This window comes from Dermacentor andersoni, chromosome 1 (assembly GCF_023375885.2).
Source record: "Dermacentor andersoni chromosome 1, qqDerAnde1_hic_scaffold, whole genome shotgun sequence".
Lineage (NCBI taxonomy): Eukaryota > Metazoa > Arthropoda > Arachnida > Ixodida > Ixodidae > Dermacentor > Dermacentor andersoni.
This window is the reverse complement of record NC_092814.1, coordinates 110,918,049-110,942,615: the sequence shown is the minus strand read 5'-3', so window position 1 is coordinate 110,942,615 and position 24,567 is coordinate 110,918,049. Positions and strand designations below refer to the sequence as shown.

The window sequence follows — 24,567 nt, the reverse complement described above, 5'->3', positions numbered from 1 at the left end:
GTTGTCTCGGTGCTTTTCTGGTCCATTGTGCGTGTGCCTTGTGGGCCTTCTCCCGCAGTGTTGCCGTGATGAAGCGGCAGAATTTGCCTTTTGTCGTGAAGCTCGTAATCATAAATCGGGTCGAACGCGGTGAGAAGTTGGATGTGTCCCCGCATCGTGAATGATTCCGAGGAACACTCTCAGGACGGTCTTGAAGAATAAGGGGGAAATTAGTGCTAGAGCGGCCAAACTCTCGCCCCAGTGCCCATGGCGCCCGACGCGTACGCACGGCCGTGTACGAGTGGTTCATCCGAAATTGCTTCAGCCGTGCCGGCTTCCGCGTGCTCAGTGATGATTGTAAATTCTGATGAATGCGACGCAGCCGTTGCCGGTGTTGCCGAAACTTAAGCGAGCTGTCAGAATTTCCGGCCGCTGTTGACGAATCAACAGTGGACGAGTTTGTGAGTGCAAATGATGGTGTCGCGACCACGGGAGAGCCCGAAATGAAGACTACATTGCCAACATCGTACCGAGCACAAGTGAAAGTGGGCTCAATGAGGAAAGCAACGACGGTCCTTTGCCTACATCCTCCGAAGTGATTGGTGCGCTCGCACTAGTCCGGTGCTTCTGTGTGAATGCGGAAGGTTGCGGCCTCAGCTGCTCCCGACTCCTTAGACAATGTGAAGAAGTGCATGCGTCGCAGGCAGCGAAATTGCCCTAGTAGAAAGAAATGCAGGACTATTTCATGCGAAACTAAGCTAGTTTCATCAATAAAGTGATTTTATAAATGGTATGTGCTTTTATGACATCCAATTATTCAGCAGGCTTATATCGAATTATGCTCTATATCGAACTGATAGGCATTTATTTGCGAGTTCGATATAGCCGGGTTCGACTGTATATACAGACTCCCTAAGGGTGGTTAACACCTTGATGTCACTCTGCAAACAGAAAAATCCCGTACTTATTGAGGTCTATTCCGACCTGTGTAAAGCTTATCTATCTAACCAGCATATCATTATATGCTGGGTACCTGGCCATAGGGGAATCGAAGGTAATGTTTTGGCAGACGAGATGGCCACGTCAATTGCATCACATGCTGTTAATGCTACTGCTTCGGTCCCTGTCACAGATCTGAAACCTTTCATACGAAACAAACTGCGAAACCACTGGAAACTCATGTGGGACGCAGAAATAAATAACAAACTGCATGTGATTACGCCATAGTTAGGTTCTTGGCCCTCTGCAACAATATCACGGTGAACAGATGCCCTATTCTGTAGTCTCAGAATAGGACACACATTTGGGACCCATCATTTTCTCCTTACTTAAAATGAACCTAGAACCTGTGGTAGATGTGGTGAGAGGCTGACCGTCCTCCACGTGCTGTTGGAGTGCCGGGAAGCCGAAGTGGAGAGAAGGAAACATTTTTCACTTGCATACCGTTATTACATCCGTCTTCACCCGGCTATGTTTCTTGGTAAGGAACTGCTGTTTAACATCAAGGCAGTCCTCGGTTTCCTTAATGATGTTATATTAAATGTTATAAGTCCAATAAGTTCATAGAGCATCCTCGTTCCAGAGGATGCCACTGCCATAACTGTTTTGCATAGCACATGCCTCCAGGCCCTTGTGTTTCAAGGGCTCTAAGGAGGCAGTAGTGCTCTAGCCAATTTTAGAATCGTATATATTTTATACATCGTATCATTCTTTTGAAATGCATACTAATGTTCATAATGAAGTACACGTCACATAACCTTATTAACCTTATGACATAACCGTCACGGCCATAACCTTATACAGATTTTATGCGTTTTAGAACGATTAATTTTAAGGCCCCTCTACAGCCGTGTCTCACCAACTTCATAGAGCTCATCACTACACTGCGAACTCATTACGACAGGCATGGCGCTCTTTGGCCATATTTAAACATCATTAAACATCAAAAATTCATTCTCGCAAAAAAATAATCGGGATGTGCGTGCGGTAGTAAAAAGCATGTCTCAGATGAAGACTTGCCACGGCCGTGCTGTAAAGGAAGTCACGAGGTCTTCACAGCTGCGAGCACTAATCAGTCATGAGATGAGAATTGCAGCTTCCGGACTGCTTTTATGCAAAATAGAAACAGGATTTGCTCATTCAGTAAATAAAATTGTGTTGGCGTAGTAAGCATTTGTTTGTTTTCTTGGTACCCTCAATAATTCAACATTCGGTTAATTCTGGCATTTTTTCGGTTCTGTGAAATCCGAATTAAGGAGGTTTTACTGTAATACCAATGAAAACTAAGCAACTCCTTGTTTAGCTTGGTTGAACAATATTTTAGGAACAGCCTGTCGAACAATTTTATGTTTATCAATTTAACCTGGCAGTGGTTCTGTGACAGCTTGCACTTATACAGTTTGAATTGCACATTGTTTTGGTGTCTGCAGATAAACTATTACTTGGATGAAGAGAATGACTGGGCATTGAGCATCCGAGAACTCGAAAGATCTCTTACTGAAGCTAAAAAAGTTTGCAATCCCCGTGGCCTGGTTGTAATCAATCCTGGAAACCCTACTGGTGAGTTGCACAAAAGTTTTGTTAAGCACTGGTTTCTGTGCAGACAGCAGGTTCATAGCTAGAAATTTTATCTAGTGCAGCATATTGCGATTATCGCCACTTGTTGCTGGTTTAGTTGGTTTGTCAAACCTATGGTTTTGCCTGTCCAATCGTTACTTCATAGCGTTTGTCATCCTTTTACACCGTAACTTGTTACCATATTTATTCGAATCTAACACGCATTTCCTTCCCCATAAAATGGGCCCGAAAATTGTGTGCGTGTTAGAATCGGGTATGACCCTAAATCTGTGTTACCATATTGCCATCACCATTTAAAAATGGCCGCCTCGTACGTGCTTTGAACCTAGCTGCCGTAGCTTTCTCCATATGCTGTAGTATGTGTGCTTGGGCAATAGTGCACCGTCCGTCTTCCTGTTTTCTGCATTTGCTCTATAAGCATGGAAGTACCATCTGCAAAGACATGCAGAGTTCATCACTATGCCGCAATTAAAAGGAAAGCAATCACGTGTGCCGGACAGACAGAAATCGTGCTTCATCACGGGCGTTCGGAGTTCCCGAAACTTGTGTGCGGAACTGGTGCAAACAGGAGAGGCATTCTACCCCGGCGGTTGCTACGTACGGCACAGCCACGTGGCCCCTATCTTGAAAGTGATCTGCGGGCAAGACAAGAGTCTAAGCATCTAGGCGCACCATGCTGTGTTCTCGTCACTTAGTTTGCATCGAAGCGAGAGGCCGCACAAAGTCCATTCCCTCACTCCTGCTACTTCACTTCCTCACTCCAGCGTTTAAAAGAGTTTCCGCGGTCATTGAGTTATACGTGTTCATGCTTGTGTGCCCGTGACACCATGCTTCTTAATTTAGTTAGTAAGCGAATGTTTAAAAGTTTATACGTCCAATAAAACTACTATCGTTACTTTTCGTATAGCTGTCTACTAGTTTGCCATCGTAATCAATGCTTCGCCTTTTGCGCGAAACTGCGAATTTCATATTTATCACAAGTGCACAAGAGAAAGTATCACAAGAGAAAGTTGTATTTCTGTATGAAAGAATGAGGTGCGCGATACTGTAAATGACTTTCCTTTCTTAAGGTCAGGCAAGGAAAACATTTTTTTTTACACTCTCGCCATGTCTGCAACTCATTAAAACTGGGTGCCAAATGTGGTATCATACTTATTCAACAAACACAGCAGATCTAGAGATACCTCTACATGTATGTGAGGCATGCCATTCCTCTAATTGCTTCATTATTGTCCTTATGATAGTGCACCAGATAACTGAAAGCCGTTTATAATACAGAAGCTGCTTAGTTCAGCAGACGTACAGTTGGGAACGGCATTACATTTAGAGATGAAATATAAGATAAGCGCAGCATGTTTTTCTCAAAAATCGGACTCGAGAATAATTTATTTTTATACCCCTAGAATAAAGCCGAAGGACGCAGTTACCTTCTCTATCTCTCTTATTTAAAATTAAACATATTCTGACGGTTTAGATCTGGCGATATGATTATGAGGCACCTTGTTCTGTTTTCACCACCTGCAGTTCTTTAACGTGCACCTAAACAGAAGTTTCATTTCGTATCCATTGAATTCCGCAACCTGGTTTGAACCTGTGAGCTCGAATTTAACAATGCACCACCATATCCACTACGCAGCCTATAATTAGGCTGCCGCACCGCTTTTATTTTATTTTTATTTTTTTGATAACCATGGACAGGACAAAAAATGTCGCACTGCTTATGGGCCAAAGATTAACATATATGATGGCTTCCTAGAACTGTTTACGGCGCCTGAGGCCTGAGCACAATAAAAGAACCCGTACCAATTACTCCGTATTCTGTTATGTAAAGAAGATGGAAAAATGAATGAAACGTTGTGCTACAGTTTTTTTTTTCTTTTTCTTAAGAATACTTCCTGCAAGTCTGAGTACAGGGGGCCGGATGGGGCATGTTTTATTTGTTTGAAGCGGTAAGCAGGAAATGTACATATGTTTTTCCATAGAACGACAGAAAGCTGAGCTAGTTAGTAAGGATTCATTATGCAAAAAAGAGGTGAGGCGTACAGACAGGCCACAAGAGTAGAGAAGTGGACGTTCATGTTGTCCACTTCTCTACTCTTGTGTCCTGTCTGCACGCCTCACCTCTTTTTTGCATAATGTTTTTCCATCTGCATTTCGAAGACCTACTATATGCTGTTTGAAGAACAAGAAAAATATTTGTTCTCCAAAGGCAACCGTACAATAAAATAGTAGAATGAAAGTCGACACTGTGGCTGCAATGCACATGCAATCACTGAGTGGCATTTAAAAAAAATAAAATGAAATAAAGAAAAGAAAGGCATCTATTTTTAAGGCATAAATACATGTAATGTGCAATTATAAACACCACTTGAGTGGTCTGGACGCATATACCAGCACGCGAAGTTGTATGAATTGACCCTTCTGAGAAGTATTGCTAGCAGTTTCCAACGGCGCAACCTTGATGGGACCCAATCCACTTCGATTGCAGCGCCGCCACAGTATTTTTGTCATTGTGCGCCTCATTGCAAAGCATGCACCACCCAGCTGCTTGTTCCACTCAACCATATTCTAGTACACTCTAGCTCTGACTTTGCCATAGAGGAAAAGCTTAGGAGAGACCCCTCAACGCTGCGCGAAAAAAAAAAAAGAATGTTGAAGGACTCTTAAGCTTCGCCTTTAAGTGTGTAACGCTAAAGCAATCAAAGATACCTGACTGCTTTTCATGCCTCCCGGCAACTGCAAATATGTAACCGTAAAGTTTACCGGAAACACTCGTGGCAAACGCTAAGCACGAAGGCGGGCTTTGTGGTAGAAATGCGACCTCTTGCATGGGCTGCGATGCAGCAGAGGTGAGCGCCATCTGGAAGTGTTTCAAGGAAAAGGGCACGCCGTTCCGCGGACTCCAAAATATTCGTGCGCCTGCGCACGCAAATGGCGAACTCCGTGGCCGGTCGATAAATGGTAGAAACGCTGGAAAAGGTGTTTTTGTTCTTGCGTAAGAGAATTATGTTTTCTCGTACATTCAAATTGCAACCCGACCTACAATGTCCATAGGTTGTAAGTCATACTTTACGATTTTTTAAATATATTTTAGCTTAAGAAATGCAATTAGTTCAATAACTTCCTTGCGCCACATGGAGGGCTTTGGTATGGGTGGTTAAAAATTTTTGTTTGCCGAAACATCTGACATGGTATGCAGACGCCAGATTTTCTGCAACACGAGGCCCTTAACGTTATTGCTTTAAAAGAAAAAAACTGTAGCAGAAATTTTACTGTCTCTCAAACAGCAAGTCGCCGTTTCTGTGTTGCGCAGTAATGCCCCATCCGCACTAGCGGTAAAACGCGCGCCGCAGGAGGGATCAGTCCTGGGCCGGCTTTTGCGGCTTGCGGCGGCGGCAACTGTGGGATCAGGAAAACAAATCTGAATGAGCACTGAGAATAGCACCCATGCCTAAGCTTACCCATGCCTGAGTTCCGTACCCTGTCAACAAAGAAAACAGCACCGTTCATACGTTTGCACCCCCAGTACTCTTAAAATCAATCCCTAACATGAAACGAAAAAACTGAGTTCTTCAATGATGCGGTTTGCCACAAAACTTAACCAAAACATCCGAAATCCCTTCTGGAAGCCTCGCCGCGGAAACATGGCGGCTAACTGTCGTAGTGGTGATTGCGCCGAGGCGTAGAAAGGAAGAAAAAAGTAGGAAAAAAAAGGCGAGAAAATACCACATGACGGCGCTCAACCAATTGAAAGGTGCAGGCCTTCTCTCCTGCCTCCTCGCAGCAGTGGCGGCGGCAATATGAAAGTATGTCGCTACCTTTTAGTTTTATTCAGGCACCTTAAGGTGTTGAGGTAATTAGCGCCATCCATCAAACTGGCAGGAAAGCAAATCCGCTCCCCTCGCCCTCCCTGTCAACTCCCTCATCTTCGATGGTTACCGCACACACGTGCCCGGCGACCCAGCAGCGCCTGCCTCCGCGCCGGTGTGTTGCCAGCCCCGGCAGCCCGGCACCAGCTTGCTGTTTGAAGTTTCGTTTTCTGCTGTTATCGGGGAAGGTGAGCGTTGGCCGGCATGGGCAGTTTCGTGGTCGTCGCTCGCAGTGTGCTTGTGCGCCGCGATATTTCACGACTCGCACCATTCGTTCATCGTGCTATGGTGCACTAATACTTCAAAAACAAGTCCTTCTTTTAATTCAAACAAATTTTCGGGCCCCTTCGAGTTTGAATTATTGAGATCCGATGTGTTACCATGTGAAATCTTCCGACTTGTTGGCTAGAAATGCTCATTAGTTCATTTAACTATCTTTGCCTGTGAAAAAATGTTGTACTTTTCTCTTGCTAAAAGGAGCTGTTACATTGATTTCTAAATATATAATTTTGATTGTGCTAAGTATCAGTTCGAAATAAAAAATGAAGTGTGTTGATTCTCTGCAACTTCTCTTCCAGGGGCAGTCTTGACAGAGCAGAATATCAAACAAGTAGTTGAGTTCGCTTATAAGCACAAGCTTTTCCTTATGGCTGATGAGGTAATAAGTAATTTAATTTGTCTTACTTCTATTATATGTTGAAATGCCTCTTGCATTCTGTTGATACTTGCAGGTGTATCAGCATAACATCTATGCTGAAGGGGCTGCATTCCACAGTTTTCGCAAGATAATGCACAACATGGGTCCCCCTTATTCTGACATGGAACTTGCTTCATTTATGTCTGCTTCAAAAGGCTACATGGGAGAGTGAGTTACTCTTGAAAGCGTTGAAGTAGAGCACAGCAGCTTTTCGTGGTGTGCTGTGGTGGCACAGTTAATGCTTACATACTAGCGATACACTTTTCCATGTGAACCAGTGAAATTGACCTATGGTGTTTGTACACAAGATGATGCCGTTATTCAGCTGTTAAGGGCACAGGATATGCAAAAGAATATGTGCAATCTCTTAAAGGACCTCTTTATGTCCACATTGTCTAATTACTACTAGACATTTCGTAAAGTTTTCATTGCAAATTGAAACTTGTGTTTAGATCATAAGCGACGTGTGCTTAGTTACTTTTCATATTCGACGCTTTGTTTCAACTACTGTAGAACCTCATTGATATATTCGTGTTTGTTATGTCCTCTTGGCTCTTGCGCTCTGAAACACTGGTCCTGGTTAATTGTCATAGTTACATTTGTTTACATTTGTTACGTCCAAAAACTTCAGTGGCACACTTCAGACGTGTTGTAGTCCATCGACAGCATCTATGTTGACTGCTGCACGGTGCCACTGAAAACATGCCAAAGCTGTGTAAGACATCAACAATACCAACAAGTCTGCTGAAGAGGTGTAGGAACTTGAGGATGCTATGGCATGAATAGAAGCCAATATCGCCCATCGCGAATGTGTCGTGTAATGGTCTCCGAACATCAGAATCGCTGATCGTGCTGGACATGGCGTTGACCTCTGTACAGCTTTTGATGCTGATTGCAAAGAGTAGGTGAATGAAGGCATGAGCGGGTGCACCACAACCTGGCTTGCAGATGCTGTCAAAAGCTTTTGATACCTTGTGCAGTTACATTAATATGCAGGGAAATTGAAAAAGGGCTGCGAGTGCTTAAAAAAAGGCTGTTACAATTATCAAACGTTCTGCCTAAACACCAAGCAGAAATTGGAGGCTTTGTTTAGTCTGAATCATGGCTGTGGCTGCTACAAAAAATTGATGTTCAATCCAACTGCCAGGCAGAAGTAGCTAGCCTTATTTACTTGGTTTTCGATAGCTTACTTTCTTTTCAACTTAAAATTTTGTGTGAGAGTAGCATTTCGCCTCCTCTGTAGAGCTGCCGCATTTATTAATTAATGTTAATTTTCCTGCATAATGGAATATTTTTCTGTGGTCCTTTAATAACATATTAATGGGGTTTTACTGTACATTATTTTTATTACAAAACGCTACCTGACGAGTGACCTTGCACAGGTTGGATCTATTTTATTTATTTACGGATTGTGTAGTAGTTAGTTTATATATGTGTGTGTGTGTGTGTGTGTGTGTGTGTGTGTGTGTGTGTGTACAATCTATGCTCGTTACAACGGACCTGGGTACAACAGGCTTTCGGATATAACGGACCATATTTCAGCCTTACTTTCTTCTACCTGTTTTACTAATGCAACAAAGTTCGCTTTTAATAGACCGCGCTACAATCGACTATTGGCAACAGTGGAAAAAATTAGCGGCAAATTTTTTTTTTTTCTGAATTGGTCGCATACAACGTACTTTTGCCGTGTCGACTTGCGAGGGTCAGCCGACGATCGCTGCTTATTAGAGAATTTTTGTGCATCCGGTATTCTGGCAAGCACAGGCAGTTTGCCGGTTGAGCAGGGGGCATAAATGCGAGTGGCCAGATTAGTGATGCAAAAGTCAACCACACAAACACGAAACCAATTACTATATTCTGCTTAGCCGCTGGTGTAAATTTTCGGCAGCGGCGTAATTGTAAACATGATTACGCCGCTGCCGAAAACTTGCACCAGCAGCGAAGCGGGATATACTGGGTTACTGCAATTCTAGCTCTGTGTTTGGTTAAACTCTACGCCACCAGGCGGCTGCACCGCTCACGTTTACGCCCCTGCACCGCTCACGTTTACGCCCCTGCACATCCGGCAGTCCACCCAAACCGCCCCCGTTTCCTGGCATAGCGGACACGCTAAATGTCTCTACTAGTTTTAGTTTAGCGTACACTATATTATAGCTTTAGAGGTAATCTGCTGCGTGTCCAAACAGTAGATGCGCCAAGATGCTATGGCATCATATGCGTGGTGTTCCTGTGCGTTTAATAGTGTAGGTTGCTTAATTTCGAGTTTCAGAAACTTGTTGAATCTAGAGGCAGATGAAGCATTCATTGCATGCTGCCAGCGCTTTTCATGATAGTGTCGTCACACTGTGTGCGGTACTATCAGCCGGTCATGAAAAAGTGGCTAGCTTCACTTAGTTCGTCCCGCCGATGTGAAGATATCGTCAACGCTGCATGAAACAGCATCTTTCATCTGACTCAAATTTAACAAAATGCATTTTTTATGCGTTGCATATTGCAATCACTCAGTTCAGCCCTTGGGCGCGGCCGGGCAGCCACCATTGGGGGTATGAGCCATCATAGTGGCTCATACTCCTACACTAGAGTTTTGTGCGTTGCATATTGCAATCACTCAGTTCAGCCCTTGGGCACGGCCGGGCAGCCACCATTGACCTGTAGCGCAACCACGTGACGTGACGTCACGACAGCCGGGGGAAAAGCTGGGCCCCAACTCGCGCGGTCGCGCGCGGCCGCAGCCACCACCTGACTCCCGCTCCTCCCGCTAGGGGCGCTGCGCCGGCGCGTGACGTCACAGACCACGCAATATGCAACGCATATTGCGCACGTTGGCTTAACCAAGCTAAGCCTGGCCATTTTTTTTCTCACTTTAGCTTTCTTCAATTGCCCAATAATTCAGAAAACCTTGGAGCCCTTTCCATGTCAGAAAAATTGATCGGCGACTATTTATTTGCATAAAAGGTTGATTTTCAGTAGAATGAAATTTCGATATAATGAAGCAAATTGATGATTTAACCAACTTCATTATATTGTTGGTTAACTATGCCTTGTTGAGAGGGAGCTTAGATCTGTCATATCTGATAAGTAAAATCTTTTTGTCATGAGGCCGAGCATGCACTCAGAAAAAGTATTAGCAGTTCAGAATTTCAAGACTGAATACAAAATCAGGGTAGGTTTGGTAAAATTTCTAGAGTTGAAAAGGCCGAGTCCCATGCTTCTCCCACCACAAAATGACATGAAGGGATTCCTTTTCGAGCTATCATTCCAAAAAGGGTATGTGGCTGTACATTGTGGTTTGATGTTTACAGAACAGTTTGTTGTCACTAGATTTTGTTGACCCATTCCACATACCCAATTCAGAGGTTAGACCAGTCAATTCTTTTATTACCATGCCTATTCAAGTAGATCATCAGTGGTGAATGATTTCAGTCACCGATTTCATCATGAATTGCCTTTATGTTGCAACGATGGCCAAGTTTAGGCAATTCAGAGGAAGCAATTCAATCCATGTTTTTTTATCCACATTTCCCTTTTTCTCAGCACCTCGCTGCATCCTGGCAAAGCTCTCATTCCATCACCTATATTGTCAACGCAAACAAAATAGACAGCTTTAGTTTAGCGTAGGCTATAAAATAACGGGTCGTGACTGCACATGCGCAGAATGCTAAACGACCCATAGTGTATAGCGTGCGCACACTATTTCTCAGATTTAGCGTTAGCGTCTGCGCGGTTTGCGGAGTTTGCATCAAACATGGTGGCGGTACCGGCTGCCCGCTTCGAACTGAATTTGGTGTTGCTTTTGTAAAATACACTTGGCAAATGACTGTGTAACATGTCTCGGGCCACTTCGACGACAGAGTATTATGGAGGACCTTGTGGTGTTTTCGAGATCGCTCCTCGTTTCGAATGAGTTGAAGCCTAACGAAAGAAACATTAGAGATGTCAGCACCACCTATCGCTAGTTGGGAAATAGCCACGATGGCATATGGCCTCTGAGATCCGAAGATCTTGCAGGCCAACTAAAACTGTAAAAAATGTGCACTGCTTAGCGTACTCTATGCTATAGCGTATGACGTACGCTATAGTTGCGTACGCTAAACTAAAACTGTCTAATAATGCAACATGTTTTTTAATGTTCTTTTGCAGTGTCTGTGAACAGATATTTACGAGATTCTGAGAAAACAATGGTTTTTCGTTACTTTGGTTTTTAGTATTCATTTTCGTCAAAACTAGAAATTTGAGGCATGTTGTAAAAATGTTGATTAGCAATATAGCAACAATATTCAGCACACTTCTTGAGCAGGTTAAGTTCTCACAGCCAACCAAGTTTCTATAGGCTATATGCATTGTTCGAGGAGATAAAAATTAGTAAATGTAGCAACTTTTGAAAAGTGGTGCAAATTAAGACATTTTTCAAAAACACTTCAATGTTACAAAAAATGTATTCTTTGTAGCCATAATATTTTGCATTTTACATTGCTGTGAAGTTGCGAGGACGCCCGGTGCATGAAAATGGTGCCTGGATACTGGAAAACCTTAGTATTTTTTTCCTCTTAAATTATCCATTTGCAAAAAAAAAAAAAAAAATCACATTCGTGCTATCGAGCGATATGTGCATAAAATATAAAATATTCAGTGGGATCTAAAATATAAAGTTTCAGACCCATGTGGATCTCTTGTAGAATTGCCCAGTTGCAATTTGAGAGAAAAACCAAATTCAGCCACTTGTTCAGAAGTGACCTTGTGCAGCAGCTGCTGGGGCTCAATAGTGCAGATTGTGAACACCTTCTTACTCAAAAACTAGTGCCAGAACTTCAACACTGACCAAGGAAGATGTAGAAGAGGCAAAACTGCCAGCTGTGTTATCTGGAGTGCAAGAAAATGAATGTGTGCTGCTAAAAATGCAGTCTGCCTTTGTCTCACAAGATTGAGAAACTGCTTAACAGCTTGACATGGGCACTGGAAAGACTATCCTTTTTGTGTTTTGTCCCCCAAGAATAGTTATGTGCCGATTACTATTTTTATAGAAAAGTCCTTTGGAACATATGACAGTGAACATATATTCTAAATTTCTTTTAACATTGATTTGTTCGTACACATAGAATTTTTATTGCTTTTTATTTCGATAACAATTGCACAAACACTACAAGTGCATTCGTGCCACCACTGTGCTGTCATGGGTGCGACAGTGCATGCATGGCCTCTGAGCCCACATGGCCAAGGACGTACACAAATTTTTGTGTGCAATTAATTAAAGATTTTTCTTGCAACTTATGTGTATTTGGAATAGCAAATTATTAGTTTTCTACAATATATAATGCTGCATTTTTATTGCTCAAGTGTTGTTTAGGGCGACAAAAAAAATTTTCTTAGACCCTTGAAAACTGCTTATCTTTATCTGTGATTATGAGAGTTGAAGGAACTATAAAGAATTCTTAGCTTTCATTATTAACAGTAAAGATTATTGCTCCCTGCCTAATTTCAGTTTAGTAAGGTAACTTGAGGTGGAGGAGAGTTGTTGAGCAAGTTCATGAAGCAATTTTCAGCCCAATGTGGTGTGTTGTCCACAAGGGGTCTCCTGGAAATCTTGTCTTGCTGGTGAAGTGCAGTCTGTTATTTCAAGCCGGGGATCTGCATTTACTCTAAAGCCGAGACCACACGTGCGCTTGCCAACGTGCAAGCTACGCACAAGTTACGCAAAACTGTCGTAATGCACCTGGGCATGCTCAAGCACTGTAGACAAGTGTCAAAGAAACCCTGTTCAACTGTGACCTCATGTGTAGCCTTTCTAAAAGAGCTGTTAATAGACTATAGTAGAATAATGGACAGGTACTTAATGAGGCCCAGGAACACACTGCTTCCTTGATTGAAGTCTCCACCTCTCTCAACAGATGGCGCCATGGATCACAGGGCGTCAGTTTCAAATGCAAAAGCATGGCACTCTGGCGCACTCTCTGCGATCATGATTGGTAATAAGGAAACACGCCTATAAGGTGTACATATTGTTTTCAAGCAGTCAAGGTGATAAGAACTTTTCTTTTTTGGCATAAATATGCTATGTTTTGACTTGAATGATTGTTCAGAAGCCACAGTTACAGAAAAAATTCCAGAGAGTTTAGTTAGTGAAGGAAATGTGCGGCTGAAGCTGTGTGTGCACTCGCCCTAATGGCCAGACATAAATTGTAGCACATAAAGTTCACAGCAAGATGGACGCTTGAGGCGATTAACTGTGGTCAAAAGATGTCACTGGAGCCAAGGTTTCAACACGAGGACTTGTCTTCGTCAGGGCCCTGTCGAAGACAAGTCCCCTTGTCGAAACATTGGCTACAATTAATCAGATAGCAGATAAATTATTGATGTATAATATGCTGGTTGCTGCTATTTGTGGGGTTATGTTAATTGTATTCGAGTATACAAAGGTTGAGGTTTACTTAACACAAGTTATTTTAAGAAATATATGAGCCTGCTTCTGTGGAGTGCTGAATTCTGTAAGGGGTATGCAGTGGCAGTAATGTTGCTACATTTGCTCCAATCTGCTACATTCCGTTAAAGCTGTTACATCTGTGCTACAAATGAGAAACTGCTCCAAAGCTGCTCCAGGATGAGCCACTGCACAATCTCATAGGCCAAGGTGAAGAGGAGTTGTGGTTAATGCCAGGTGGCAGTCGCCACTACCTAAGAATGCCGTCGTGTCTCCTGCCATCCATAAAGTTAAATGAGCTAAAGGGTCATTGAGGTAATCTAATCCAGTGTGCAATCACGCATGTTCGCAGTCCACCATTAGGAAACTCTTATGCGCCATATTTGCAGGTTGTGTGTAGTTTAGGATGAAGTTCTGTTGGGCCTAGTAGAGCACACTTGGCCTGTTCCACAATGTTGGAGTGTCCCGCATTCATACTTTGTAGCAGCGATGTTGCCTTGGCAGGGAAGGTGTTCCTCAACCGATAACATGCACTCCAGGCGTTCAGCACGGCTGCTGTGTGATGGCACTTGGCAAGCTGAAACGTACCCCCTTGCATTAGCTGCTTTGCTGTGTTGCGTTTATCTGCGTGTGTTCGTAGCACAGTGGATTTGTAGCTCAGCTTTTTTACTAGCTAGACTTAAGGCCGAAAATAAAATTGCTGTAATAGCCATCCTGCATACCCTGTGACTGTATTGTCATTATTTACTTGTGCCTTTGTGTGACTTGCTTTACCACTAAGCACTCACTTTTCTTTCTCCTGCCATGCAGGTTGACTCGGTGTGACCGCATGGTTTCAATTTGTTTGTGAATGGTTGTGTATGCGGTTTATCTTCGTCTAGAATATTTGCAATGATGTACTCCGGTACTCTGGAACCATTTCTGATGCGCAAGAATAGTGTCCGTCCATCAACCACTCGGAATAGTTACTGTTGAGTGCTGCAAAGTGCTCCAAAATGCTCTTGGCCATTCCCACCACTGCATATGCAACACTCACTGCAACCAGGCCGGAAAAATACTTGTGTGCTCATGCAGCCAAGAAAGACGTTCACATGGCTTGCTATTAAACAATGTGCTGCATTGAGCAAGCTTCCCGCATGCATGTCGCACAAAAACACACTTTTAATTTTGCAAATTTCACATAAATGATACCCTGCCAAGTGGATATTAGAAATCATTGTATTAAATCAGTGCACAAGTTCACAACTGACATGGAGACTTCAACCCCTTAGCAACTCTGAAACATACACTGCAGCTTCTTCAGGCACTTCATAGCTGGTCTGCATGAACGTCTCGGAGAAACGTTCCTGCGGAAGGCACAGTGGTTGTCAATCATCTGAGGGCTCATTACTATTCAACATTTCATGTGACGTTTTAATTTTTATACAGACAAGCATCCTTCGACAGCAATGCTCTTGTCATGGGACAGATGCCAGAATACATTCCTTGTTTTGAAGATCAGGTTTTAAATGCAACAAACATGTTTTGTTGCTCAAACTAGATGGTGAAATTGCACTCCACATTTGACTGAATCGCACCTAATTTTTTGTGCTATAATTTGGCTAGATTTTTACGAGACATCCAGACAGTTTTGCATGGGCATAAGGGACCTTTTGTGCCTTTATTGTGGTACACAATTGCATGAAGGAAAATAAGCAGAACACCAAAGGTTGCAGCAAAATACAGGATGACAATGCATCACGGCACTAGCAGGCAATACAATATGACGATTCCAACACCCTGTGGCCATCTGGCGGCATACAGCATACAAAAAAAAATGCAGCCATGTTTGTGCCGTGCCTGCTGTATAGCCAGACAGTACCATTCATGTGCCTTTGTATTGCACTGTGCACTGGGCCCTATAATGGGCCTGGACCTCTTGTTCTCTAGAGCTTTGTAGCAGTGAAAGCTCCTAAGAAGCCTTGCCACGCAGTTGTGCAACAGATTTAGAAGTTTGTGGAGGGAAAAGCACAGGAAAACAAAGCATCCTGAAACGCACCCCCTCCTTGTTCTCCTTGCCTACAACCCTGCATAAAAAGGTCAGATAAGTAAAGACAAGCATGACTGCATTAACAAGACAGTGCACCTTTGTTATTGTGTAGAGCATGCATTTGAAATTGGCTTTGTGTATTATTTGCCTGCTTTCCTTTATTAACTGATAATTTCTGGTTGCTTTTTCATACAGGTTACCTTAAATAAGTCTGGTGGTTTGCACTGGTAATGTTAGGTGCACTCTTTGTTACCCCTCTTTCATGCAGTTATTCCTCTCCTTCACTACAATTGTGGTAGTGTCATGATGTCAGTATGAAAAGTTGGTGTATTACTTGTGTATTTTTATTTGGATGATCATTTCTTTGACTCTAATGCATGCAGATGTGGATTACGTGGTGGCTACGTAGAGGTGATAAATCTTGATCCAGCTGTCAAGAGTGTCCTGTTGAAATCGGTTTCTGCCAAACTATGTTCCTCCGTGTTGGGCCAAGTAAGTAGAGGAGGCTTTTAAGTTGTGATTTGAACAGTAGCTTAATTTCTTGCTATGATTAAAGGGTTACTATAATCTAACTACTGCATGTTGTAACTGATTGTTCAAGATATTATAGGCAGGATATACAGGGTCTTCAATATTAAACTAATGTTAAATTTAACAAAAAACGCTATGTTAGCTATGCAAAATCTGCTTTCAAAGCTAGTTTATGTTCTTTGGTGCACACAATTAAGACAAATTAGTCACCAAAGATAATTAAAATGCTTCTTAAATAACTTTTTTTTTTTGCTATCACGATTGTGGTATATCTTATACTCGAAATGTTACTGTTACTGACTGTTGACCTTGCGTCTTCCTTTACCCTTGAGCATCATTTACCGATTACGCAGTAATAAGAAGCTGCACCAAATAACCACACATTACTTCTATACTGCTCCAAGTTTTCCAAAAGCAAATTTTTTCTGCTTGAAAGCTGTTCTAAAAGACTGGTGTGGCTGCTCCAAAGTCTAAACTGCCTGGACTACCACTGCTATTAGTGATGCTTTTACTAAAATATATGATGAATAGCAGTTAAAGTAGTAGTAATTCTTAATCAAACTTTTGCTATCTTAATGACTATGCTAATTTGAATGACTAGTCCTTGAAAAGGTTGAGGCTGAAATATGCCAGTAAGCGAAGATGCGGCTTATGTGTAAATGGGTAAAGCTGTGTTTCATCTTGGTAGTGTGTTACAACTGTTCCATGGCTTTTTTTTTTTTTTTTTTTTAAATTTAACAGTGCATAGAAACGTGTGCTTGTTCATTCACGACATGATTAACACTTGCAGACTGCCATGGACTGTGTTGTCAACCCTCCAAAACCTGGTGAACCATCGTATGACTTGTTCATAAAGGTGACTACTTTGTTTTCATGGCTAGCTTTTGCATTGACACTGTTGAAATAAACCCATTTCATCTCATTTTAGGAGAAGACAGCTGTCCTGGATTCTTTGAAGAAGAGGGCAGGACTTGTTGCTGATACATTCAACTCATTTGAAGGGTTTAGCTGCAACAAAGTAGCTGGGGCCATGTATGCATTCCCAAAGTTCACGCTACCCCAAAAAGCCATTGAGGAGGCAAAGGTGCTTATTCTCATCTGTCGTGTGGGAGGTCAAAGGGGTGGCTAGTGGTTGTGGCTTGGAAGTAGCTCAACCACTGCATGACATTATTATGTTCCTGTGCTTTGCTCTGTTGACAGGCTGCAGGCCAGGCACCAGACTTCTTTTATGTAATGCAGCTGCTTGAGAACACTGGTGTGTGCGTTGTCCCAGGAAGTGGCTTTGGGCAGATACCTGGCACTTATCATTTTAGGTTTGTATAACCCAGATATTCTTGCATGCTAATTGCTGTGCTTACCAACTGCAAGTTGCCTCGGCACATTGAACTGGCAGCAGTTACTATGGAAGAGTTCTATTTTTTCAGGACCACTATTTTGCCCCCCTTGGAGAAGCTCCAGGTGATGCTTGCACATTTGAAGGGCTTCCACCAGAAGTTCATGGACAAGTATAAATGAGTGCTGCATTCACAAGCGAAGCATTTCCAGTTGCGCCCTATTTATTGAGGCCAAAAATTACCTATGCCACGTGCTTTCGCTCGGACTGAGAGACTAGCTATAATACCGTGTCTCATTTTCAATGTTTAGATGTCTGGTCACCAAAGGACAATGATGGTATGTGTAAGTATTCCGCACATAGGTGCAGTTGCTTTTGGTTCAGCTTTTGTCATATGCTTTGAAGTGCCTTTATAGTAGATATAAGGTGCTGACGAGTGTTTTTCTTTTTACTGCTTTTAAGGTGTCTCTCACGTTATTCTGCTATAATATTAAGCCATAATAAGTGATGTTCACACATTGTCGACATGAGATAGCTGTCTGATTTTGCATGTACTCTAGCAAGTTATGGTATTTTAACTGTGGAACAGTGCAGCGATAAATTGCGACATTTCCTGTTGGAAATTAGTGTATAGTGCCATACAAGAATGTTTCCCTTAAAGGGCAGCGTATAAACTGGTCTAGTTTTGAACTTTATTATAACATGCTTTTGAAAGCATTCATTTTTACACTTTTTGTATAACGTGTAGTCAGTGTAAATTAGCACATCAATGACTTCAGTGCTGATATTTAAGTAGCAATAAACATGCAACCCTTAGTTTGTGTATATTTTCCCTGCAAAAGCCATCTTCTGTTCTTTTATATTTTGTAATCCCCTACAATGATTATTTCATACCGGTTTAGACTGTTTGCATTGTTTAGTCCTACTCCTTTAAAAGATAGGAATTGTTACTATGATAGTAGAACTCGTCTACTGAAACCCCTGCAGCATCAAGACATTTTCATGCTGTGAATTTGCTGTTAGACTATTATATACAGTGTTCCCCTGTGCCATCTACTGGCATCAAGCCCAGATAGCTTAAATTTGTTAAATTCATATATATATATATCAGAAGTACCTTCTTGCAACCGTATGTTTTGTTCAAGCCTTGTAAAAACTTAACTGAAGTTAACCAATGAACGGGGCTAGTTGGTGGATATTCATAATAGTATTGTGCTTAGTGTTACACTGACAGAACGGATGAACATAAAAAAAAGAAAACGTGGACATACGTGGCGCACTGCACCACTTGCATCCATGTTCCGTCGGTGCGACACTAAGCGCAGTGCAATCATGTATATTGTTCTTTTGCTGCACCTGTTTCATATATTGAACACACGGCATGTCATCCCCGAGCACATTTCTGTTGATGCAGCTGTGATCGCTACTCATGCACAGGTGAAGTTGCATTGGTAATGCGGCTTCAGACAGGCAGTCTTACCCATATGTAACTGAGTAATGTAACTGATTAGGCTAGTTGGTGTTGAAGCATCATGTGTGAAAGCACTAAGCAATTTACAGCGAGACAAGAACATGTATTTGCGTACATGTCTCACTGTAAATTGCTTCTCGCTTTCGCACAAGATGCTTAGCGGAGATCACAAAAACAAACCTTGAAGGATGGAACATAAATCTGCATATGGCACCTTCAAGCAATTAACCTTTGCGCATTAGGAAGTTGCACATTGTTAGGTGCAATACCATGTGCCTGCTCAAGCTGATGTCTGAAAACCATACCGCCCATTGCTGGGCAAGCCAGCTAATTGGTAGGGTCCTGCTATAGTCACACGACATTGTGAGACACATGAAAGTTTGTTGGCATGAAATATTATGTTGAATGAACACTTTTGAAACATCTTTTATGGTCTCCTTTGGCTGGCAACACACAGATTTTAGTAGATGATGTTGCTCATGCCTGTGTATGTAATTGTACCATGCTTGCATGCATAGGAAGCCTGCTTTATTTTATTTTGTGCATTCGTTTGCAATAAGTTAAATGAGCACAAAAAGATTCTCGTGCCATACCTTTTAAAATGCTGAATTGACTGGCACACAGAAATTTATCATCGAATATATACTCGAAGTCAATCTTGGGAGAGGAGAGTACTGCTGCTCGGCAACGTTTGCCGTTATAGAATAGCACTCCAGAGTGTTACCTATTATAGCATACTGCTGCATTTGAAAGAGCAGCAGCTGTACCTGACTGGCCAAGACTTACCTGCCTCATTCAGATGCATGATAATTTCATTTTCATTAGCATTTGCAGTGTGGTTATTAATGTTGGGAGCTTGTGTAAACAAGACAAATTATGTGTGTCTGTGTATTCCTTCACTCGGGTGCGTAAATATGCAAGTGCATACACCAGTGAACAGTTGTTCAGTCTTTCTATGTGTGAGGAGCCCCTGCTTCGTTGGTGTTGACAGCAGGCTATTCATTTTTCTTTGCCGTGTAGCTTTGACACCCTGTTCAACTTGGTGAGCTGAGTAGTTTTTTTCTCTGTCGTGTGCCTTTAGCCTCGTGAAACATTATCTCCACTTGTATGTGGGCAGTTTGTCTTGGCTGTTGTAACATTGTATGTTGTGACCTCCGGTTAATAGTTCAAAGCAATATTGCTATCTGTGTATAAATTGCATGTTTAGGTAGATGGACGAGGTTGTTGGGTTTACTTCATGTACAATAAAAAGAATGATGTGAATGTCTGCTTTTGTGAGTGGAATGCAGGTGCCGTCAGTAACACAGACACACAAAATTAGACGATCATTGAACTGATTTGCCCATTGGTTTTGTAGACACTGCAGTAAAATACAGTCAAATTCAGTGTCAACCTGCACGCAAAAAAAAAGATGGGCACTATGTCTGATTTGCCATATTGTGTGCACCATTTGCGCTACCTCTCTCATAATGATTCCGTTGCCATATTCATCTGGACTTTGTGAACAAAAGTATTAATCTTGCATATTGAATGAGGTTTTCATCAGTCGCAGCCAGAACGTGTTACAGCAACTAGATTAGCTAAAATTGTGCAAAAAATTTTATGCAGCATGTGCCTGCATCAAGGAAAAATTTATGCGCACACACACACACACAAGCTTTCAAATCAAGTTTTTTCTTGCATCCTTGGATGTGGAGGAATGCTTAGCCAATATCGCCTCCACTTCCATTCTGCATTCCTTTTCTTTGTGTCTTGTACTTGATAAAGCGTATCAAATTTGTTCTGGCTGTCACAATCACGGGGTAGTGACTTGCGAACATCGTTTTTGCTTGCTTTACCTGAAACGTAAAGAAAACACATTGTTACTGCCATTCGTAATTGAGGAGCTTTTTGCCGTATGCAAGATGCCTTGGCAGCTGTGAACTGACAAACAGCTACACACAAACGAGTTGCAAATCCACAGCAATTCTGACATAGGATAAATACAGTGAGACCACCCACTTCGCTAAGGCCTGTTCCTGAAAGCTGCATAGTTCAAGCAAGTGCAGCTACCACTGTGAACTTGCAGAGCTATATATAATTTGTTTCCATTGTCTTTTGTGAAATGCCACCATGAATTCAGTACACTTATCAGCAGTCAGTGGCTAGTTGAGTTTAGTGGTGCAAGAGTGCCAAACACAAGATCTTATGAATTCAAATTTAAAAATGACAAAAGCTGTGTTGCTCTATAGCTGGTGTAGCCAGGTGAGAAAGAGGGGTGCATGCCCAGAGATGCTTGGCCATGATAATTCTAAAATCAAAGGCCTGTATAGTGTATACTACGTAGTGCATCAAGCCATTATTGATGCGTTGACTGATGTGGAAACATGGTCTGTGTTCCATTGGAGGGCACTTTGCCATTCGATGCCTGTGATAGTGTGTCAAGCCACATGTTTTCAACCTAGCACTTGTAGGCCATGTGTTGTTCCAAGGGTATAGATCTGTGCATCTGGTGTGACATGCATAGAACGAGCAAAACTGCAGAAGATGGCCACATTTTTTACCTATCCGCATAAACAAGGCTTGGAGCTGCAGTTCTGCCTATAATGCGAAGCAGCCACATGATAGCTTAGCTTGTGCAAAGCAAGTCATACTGTTCAGCACTATCAGTCGGAGTCAAGGTTATAGATGCATACAAGCAATCTCCTTTCGTAAAACAAACTAGTCTTCGTTTGTGGGAGTGACATTCCCTCCCTAGTGGAGGAGAAACAGACACAGCCTTTCCTTCCTTCTCTTATCTAACTTGCTTTTTGCCACCGGCTTCACATAGGTTATTTTGTCTCAGTGTTGGTTAATTGCAACTGGTTTACTGTGGTGTGCTGTGGATATTAAAATTCTTTATAAATTTCTCGTAAATGGAGTGACACATCTATGTCTTTCTTGTTGCCTGCTTTTCTGTGAGTAGTTGAAATTACTCAAGCAGAAACTCGCACAAGCATACACAGCCTTTTACAGCGAAACTGTGTATGGCTACCCCGTCAAACTTTCTGCGTCAGTGCGTGTGCACCATTGCGTCGACAAAGAAATATTTTCTTCTACAGAGCTAGTGTAAAAAAGAGTCTAGTCTTGTAGGTTCATTAGCATAAATGCCAAAACCTATGATGGATCGCCCATTCTCGGCGCGGCGCTCGTTCACTGCCGGCGCACCACTACAGCAACCATGTTTATCCATATACTTTGGTATATGGATAAACGAAGGCAATAGATATATGGAAACACAGCAAAAAACAATAAAGGGAAGAGAAATGAGGCCATTATGAAATGCAGAGCGCTATGGAGATAAAATAGGCACAAGGTGCTCCGGGATATGTGGAAAGGTATAATGGTACTAGGACTTACATATGGAAATGCAGTTGTTTGCTTGAAATCAGGGGTACAATCACGACTCAATGGCAACCAAAGGTCAGTGGGACACCTACCATTGGGTGCTCACGGAAAAGATACAAATGAAGCTTTGCAGAGCTATATGGGCTGGACAAGTTTTGAAGTGAGGGAAGCTCGCACTAAAATTTATTATGAAGAACAACTCTGGAATATGGAAGAAAGTAAATGGGCTGGGAGAGTGTTCAGGTATTTGTACAGAAAGTACATTGATTCACAGTGGAGGAAAAGAACTAGGAAGCTTACCAGCAAGTATGCGGCCTGTAGGGTGAGCAACACAGCAACAAAGAACGTCAAGCGAAAAGTCGGACAGGCTGAAATAATCTCGTGGGTGGCAGCAATGGAAAAGAAACCTGCTATGAGTAACTAATTTAGAGGGAAAGCAAAATCGGGAAAGGAGCAATTTATAATAACTCAAAAGAGAAGCTTATTAGTTCTCGAAGTGAGATCAGGATGCCTTAGAACACGCACATATAAAGCGAGATATAAGAAGGAAGAAGCATGTGCTTGCAGTGGTGAAGCTAGGGAAACGATGGAGCATGTTTTATTAGGATGTGAAGATATCTGCCCAGCAGTAGTTTTAGGCACCTCTGGCCTCCTTGAAGCCCTTGGGTTCAGCGAGAGCAGGGGGAAAGGAAACATGTCCGCACTAGAGATTATTAAGAGGTGACTGGAAGATTGGTGGAAGTAGGGAAACGACCAACAATGGAGACATAGTAAAACGAAGTTCACAATAGGGGTTCAGAAAGTTTGGTTACAGAAATTCATCGCGTGTTTTTTTTTTTTTTTGCTTGTCCTCTTTTTTTTTTCTTTTTTTAACATAGGTAGGACATTAGGCAATATAATAACAAGAGCTTGGTGGCGCAACCGACCGCCCCGTTCCAAAGGGGACGCTCATAGCATCCATCCGTCCATCCATCCAGGTACGTGTAAAGGCTGTAATAAACGTACACATACGTATCGTCCAATGTGTGTTCGTCTATAGAGTGACATCAGTGTCACCTAGCGACCTTATTGAACGGTTCCATGGGGTGGACGTGTATAGTGCACATGGAAGAGGAGCAATGTGTCCTTCTAGAACAATGATGGGAGTGACAGCGAGAATGGGCACGGCAGCAGCGGGAAGCCGCTAAGGTCGGTCTCGCGTCCCTCAATGAGCATGTCCAGACGTGTGTGCCGATCGGTGAAGACCCGCAGCGTGCCTGTCAAGAACGGCAGCATAAGCAGAACCGGGAATGTCAGCGCCGGCAGCGGGACACCGCTAAGGCCCGTCGTAGCAATCCCCTACCCAGCGACAATCCGCAGCGTGCCCATGATGAGCGGGCACGCAAACAGAACTTGAGCGGCGGCGGCGGCAAAATAGCACTGGTGAGACACGGGCTTTAGTTGCATATATATAATCATACATATTATATATAATTTCGTAATTTTAGAAGAACACATAACACCTTCGCTGGTTGTCCTTCACAGAGTGGACGGGCTGATGAATTTTCAGATATAGAAAACTGGAAAGCAGCAGCTGTTAACATGTCCCACCCATCCTGTCACCACTCCTTTGTCAATCTTCAGCATCTTTGTCTGAAACCAACCTCGAAAGCTCACCATAATTGCATTACTGAAAGAAAAAAGAAGCTTTGCCCACAATTTGAAGCAGTAACATGATAGTTGGCCAAATAAAATGTGCAGTAATAAGTCTTGCACTGTTTACCTAAGCGCTTCAGCAGCAATGTTTTCTTTTGAACTGTCACATCCCCGAGATGCCACCCTGAAGCACCAGTTTGCATTTGGGGAACAAAACAAATGTTTCAGGAGGCTAAACCCGTCGAGCAAAGAGGGTATTCTAGAAGTTATGGAACGCCAAAAAGGCATGTACTATCAGTACATAGCACACAGAGGCATTATAGTGGTGCAGAATCCAGCACCCCTTTTTCTATAGTCACATGCCGCGCATGTGATCTTTCAGACACTTCAGGACCTCCACATCAAAAGCTGCATTGACAGAACCTTCTGGTACAAATTCGTGTTGTACAATTCCATGACAGTCAAAAAACACTATCAACATGAATGATTTTTGCTTTGTTCTTCGGCGCTTTTCTTGGCCTTATCTTCTGCCACTCCTTGCTCTGTGACATTCAGCATGATGTCATATTCATAAATCCAAGTTAGCAAGATTTCATTACTGTCCATCTGAAGTTTTCCTATCAATAAAACATTCTTTCTGTCACAACTTTTATCCAGGAGTTGGC

The 24,567-nt window shown here is 42.5% G+C and overlaps 2 protein-coding genes across 2 annotated transcripts in view; one reads left to right on the top strand and one right to left on the bottom strand.

Annotated features, from left to right (window-relative positions):
- The window catches only part of LOC126545617 (alanine aminotransferase 1), a 37,451-nt gene extending 17,287 nt beyond the window's left edge, over positions 1 to 20,164 (top strand). Inside the window, exons 6-13 of the mRNA XM_050193541.3 lie at positions 2,409 to 2,538; positions 7,004 to 7,083; positions 7,157 to 7,290; positions 15,950 to 16,058; positions 16,888 to 16,953; positions 17,026 to 17,181; positions 17,298 to 17,410; positions 17,522 to 20,164. Coding sequence (XP_050049498.1) covers positions 2,409 to 2,538; positions 7,004 to 7,083; positions 7,157 to 7,290; positions 15,950 to 16,058; positions 16,888 to 16,953; positions 17,026 to 17,181; positions 17,298 to 17,410; positions 17,522 to 17,612 — 879 coding nt within the window. The 3' untranslated portion in view covers positions 17,613 to 20,164. The remainder of the gene's footprint in view (positions 1 to 2,408; positions 2,539 to 7,003; positions 7,084 to 7,156; positions 7,291 to 15,949; positions 16,059 to 16,887; positions 16,954 to 17,025; positions 17,182 to 17,297; positions 17,411 to 17,521) is intronic.
- Positions 20,165 to 20,513: 349 nt separating this feature from the next.
- LOC126545613 (HEAT repeat-containing protein 3) overlaps positions 20,514 to 24,567 on the bottom strand; it is a 71,129-nt gene continuing 67,075 nt past the window's right edge. The window contains exon 15 of the mRNA XM_050193535.3: positions 20,514 to 20,739. Coding sequence (XP_050049492.1) covers positions 20,605 to 20,739 — 135 coding nt within the window. The 3' untranslated portion in view covers positions 20,514 to 20,604. The remainder of the gene's footprint in view (positions 20,740 to 24,567) is intronic.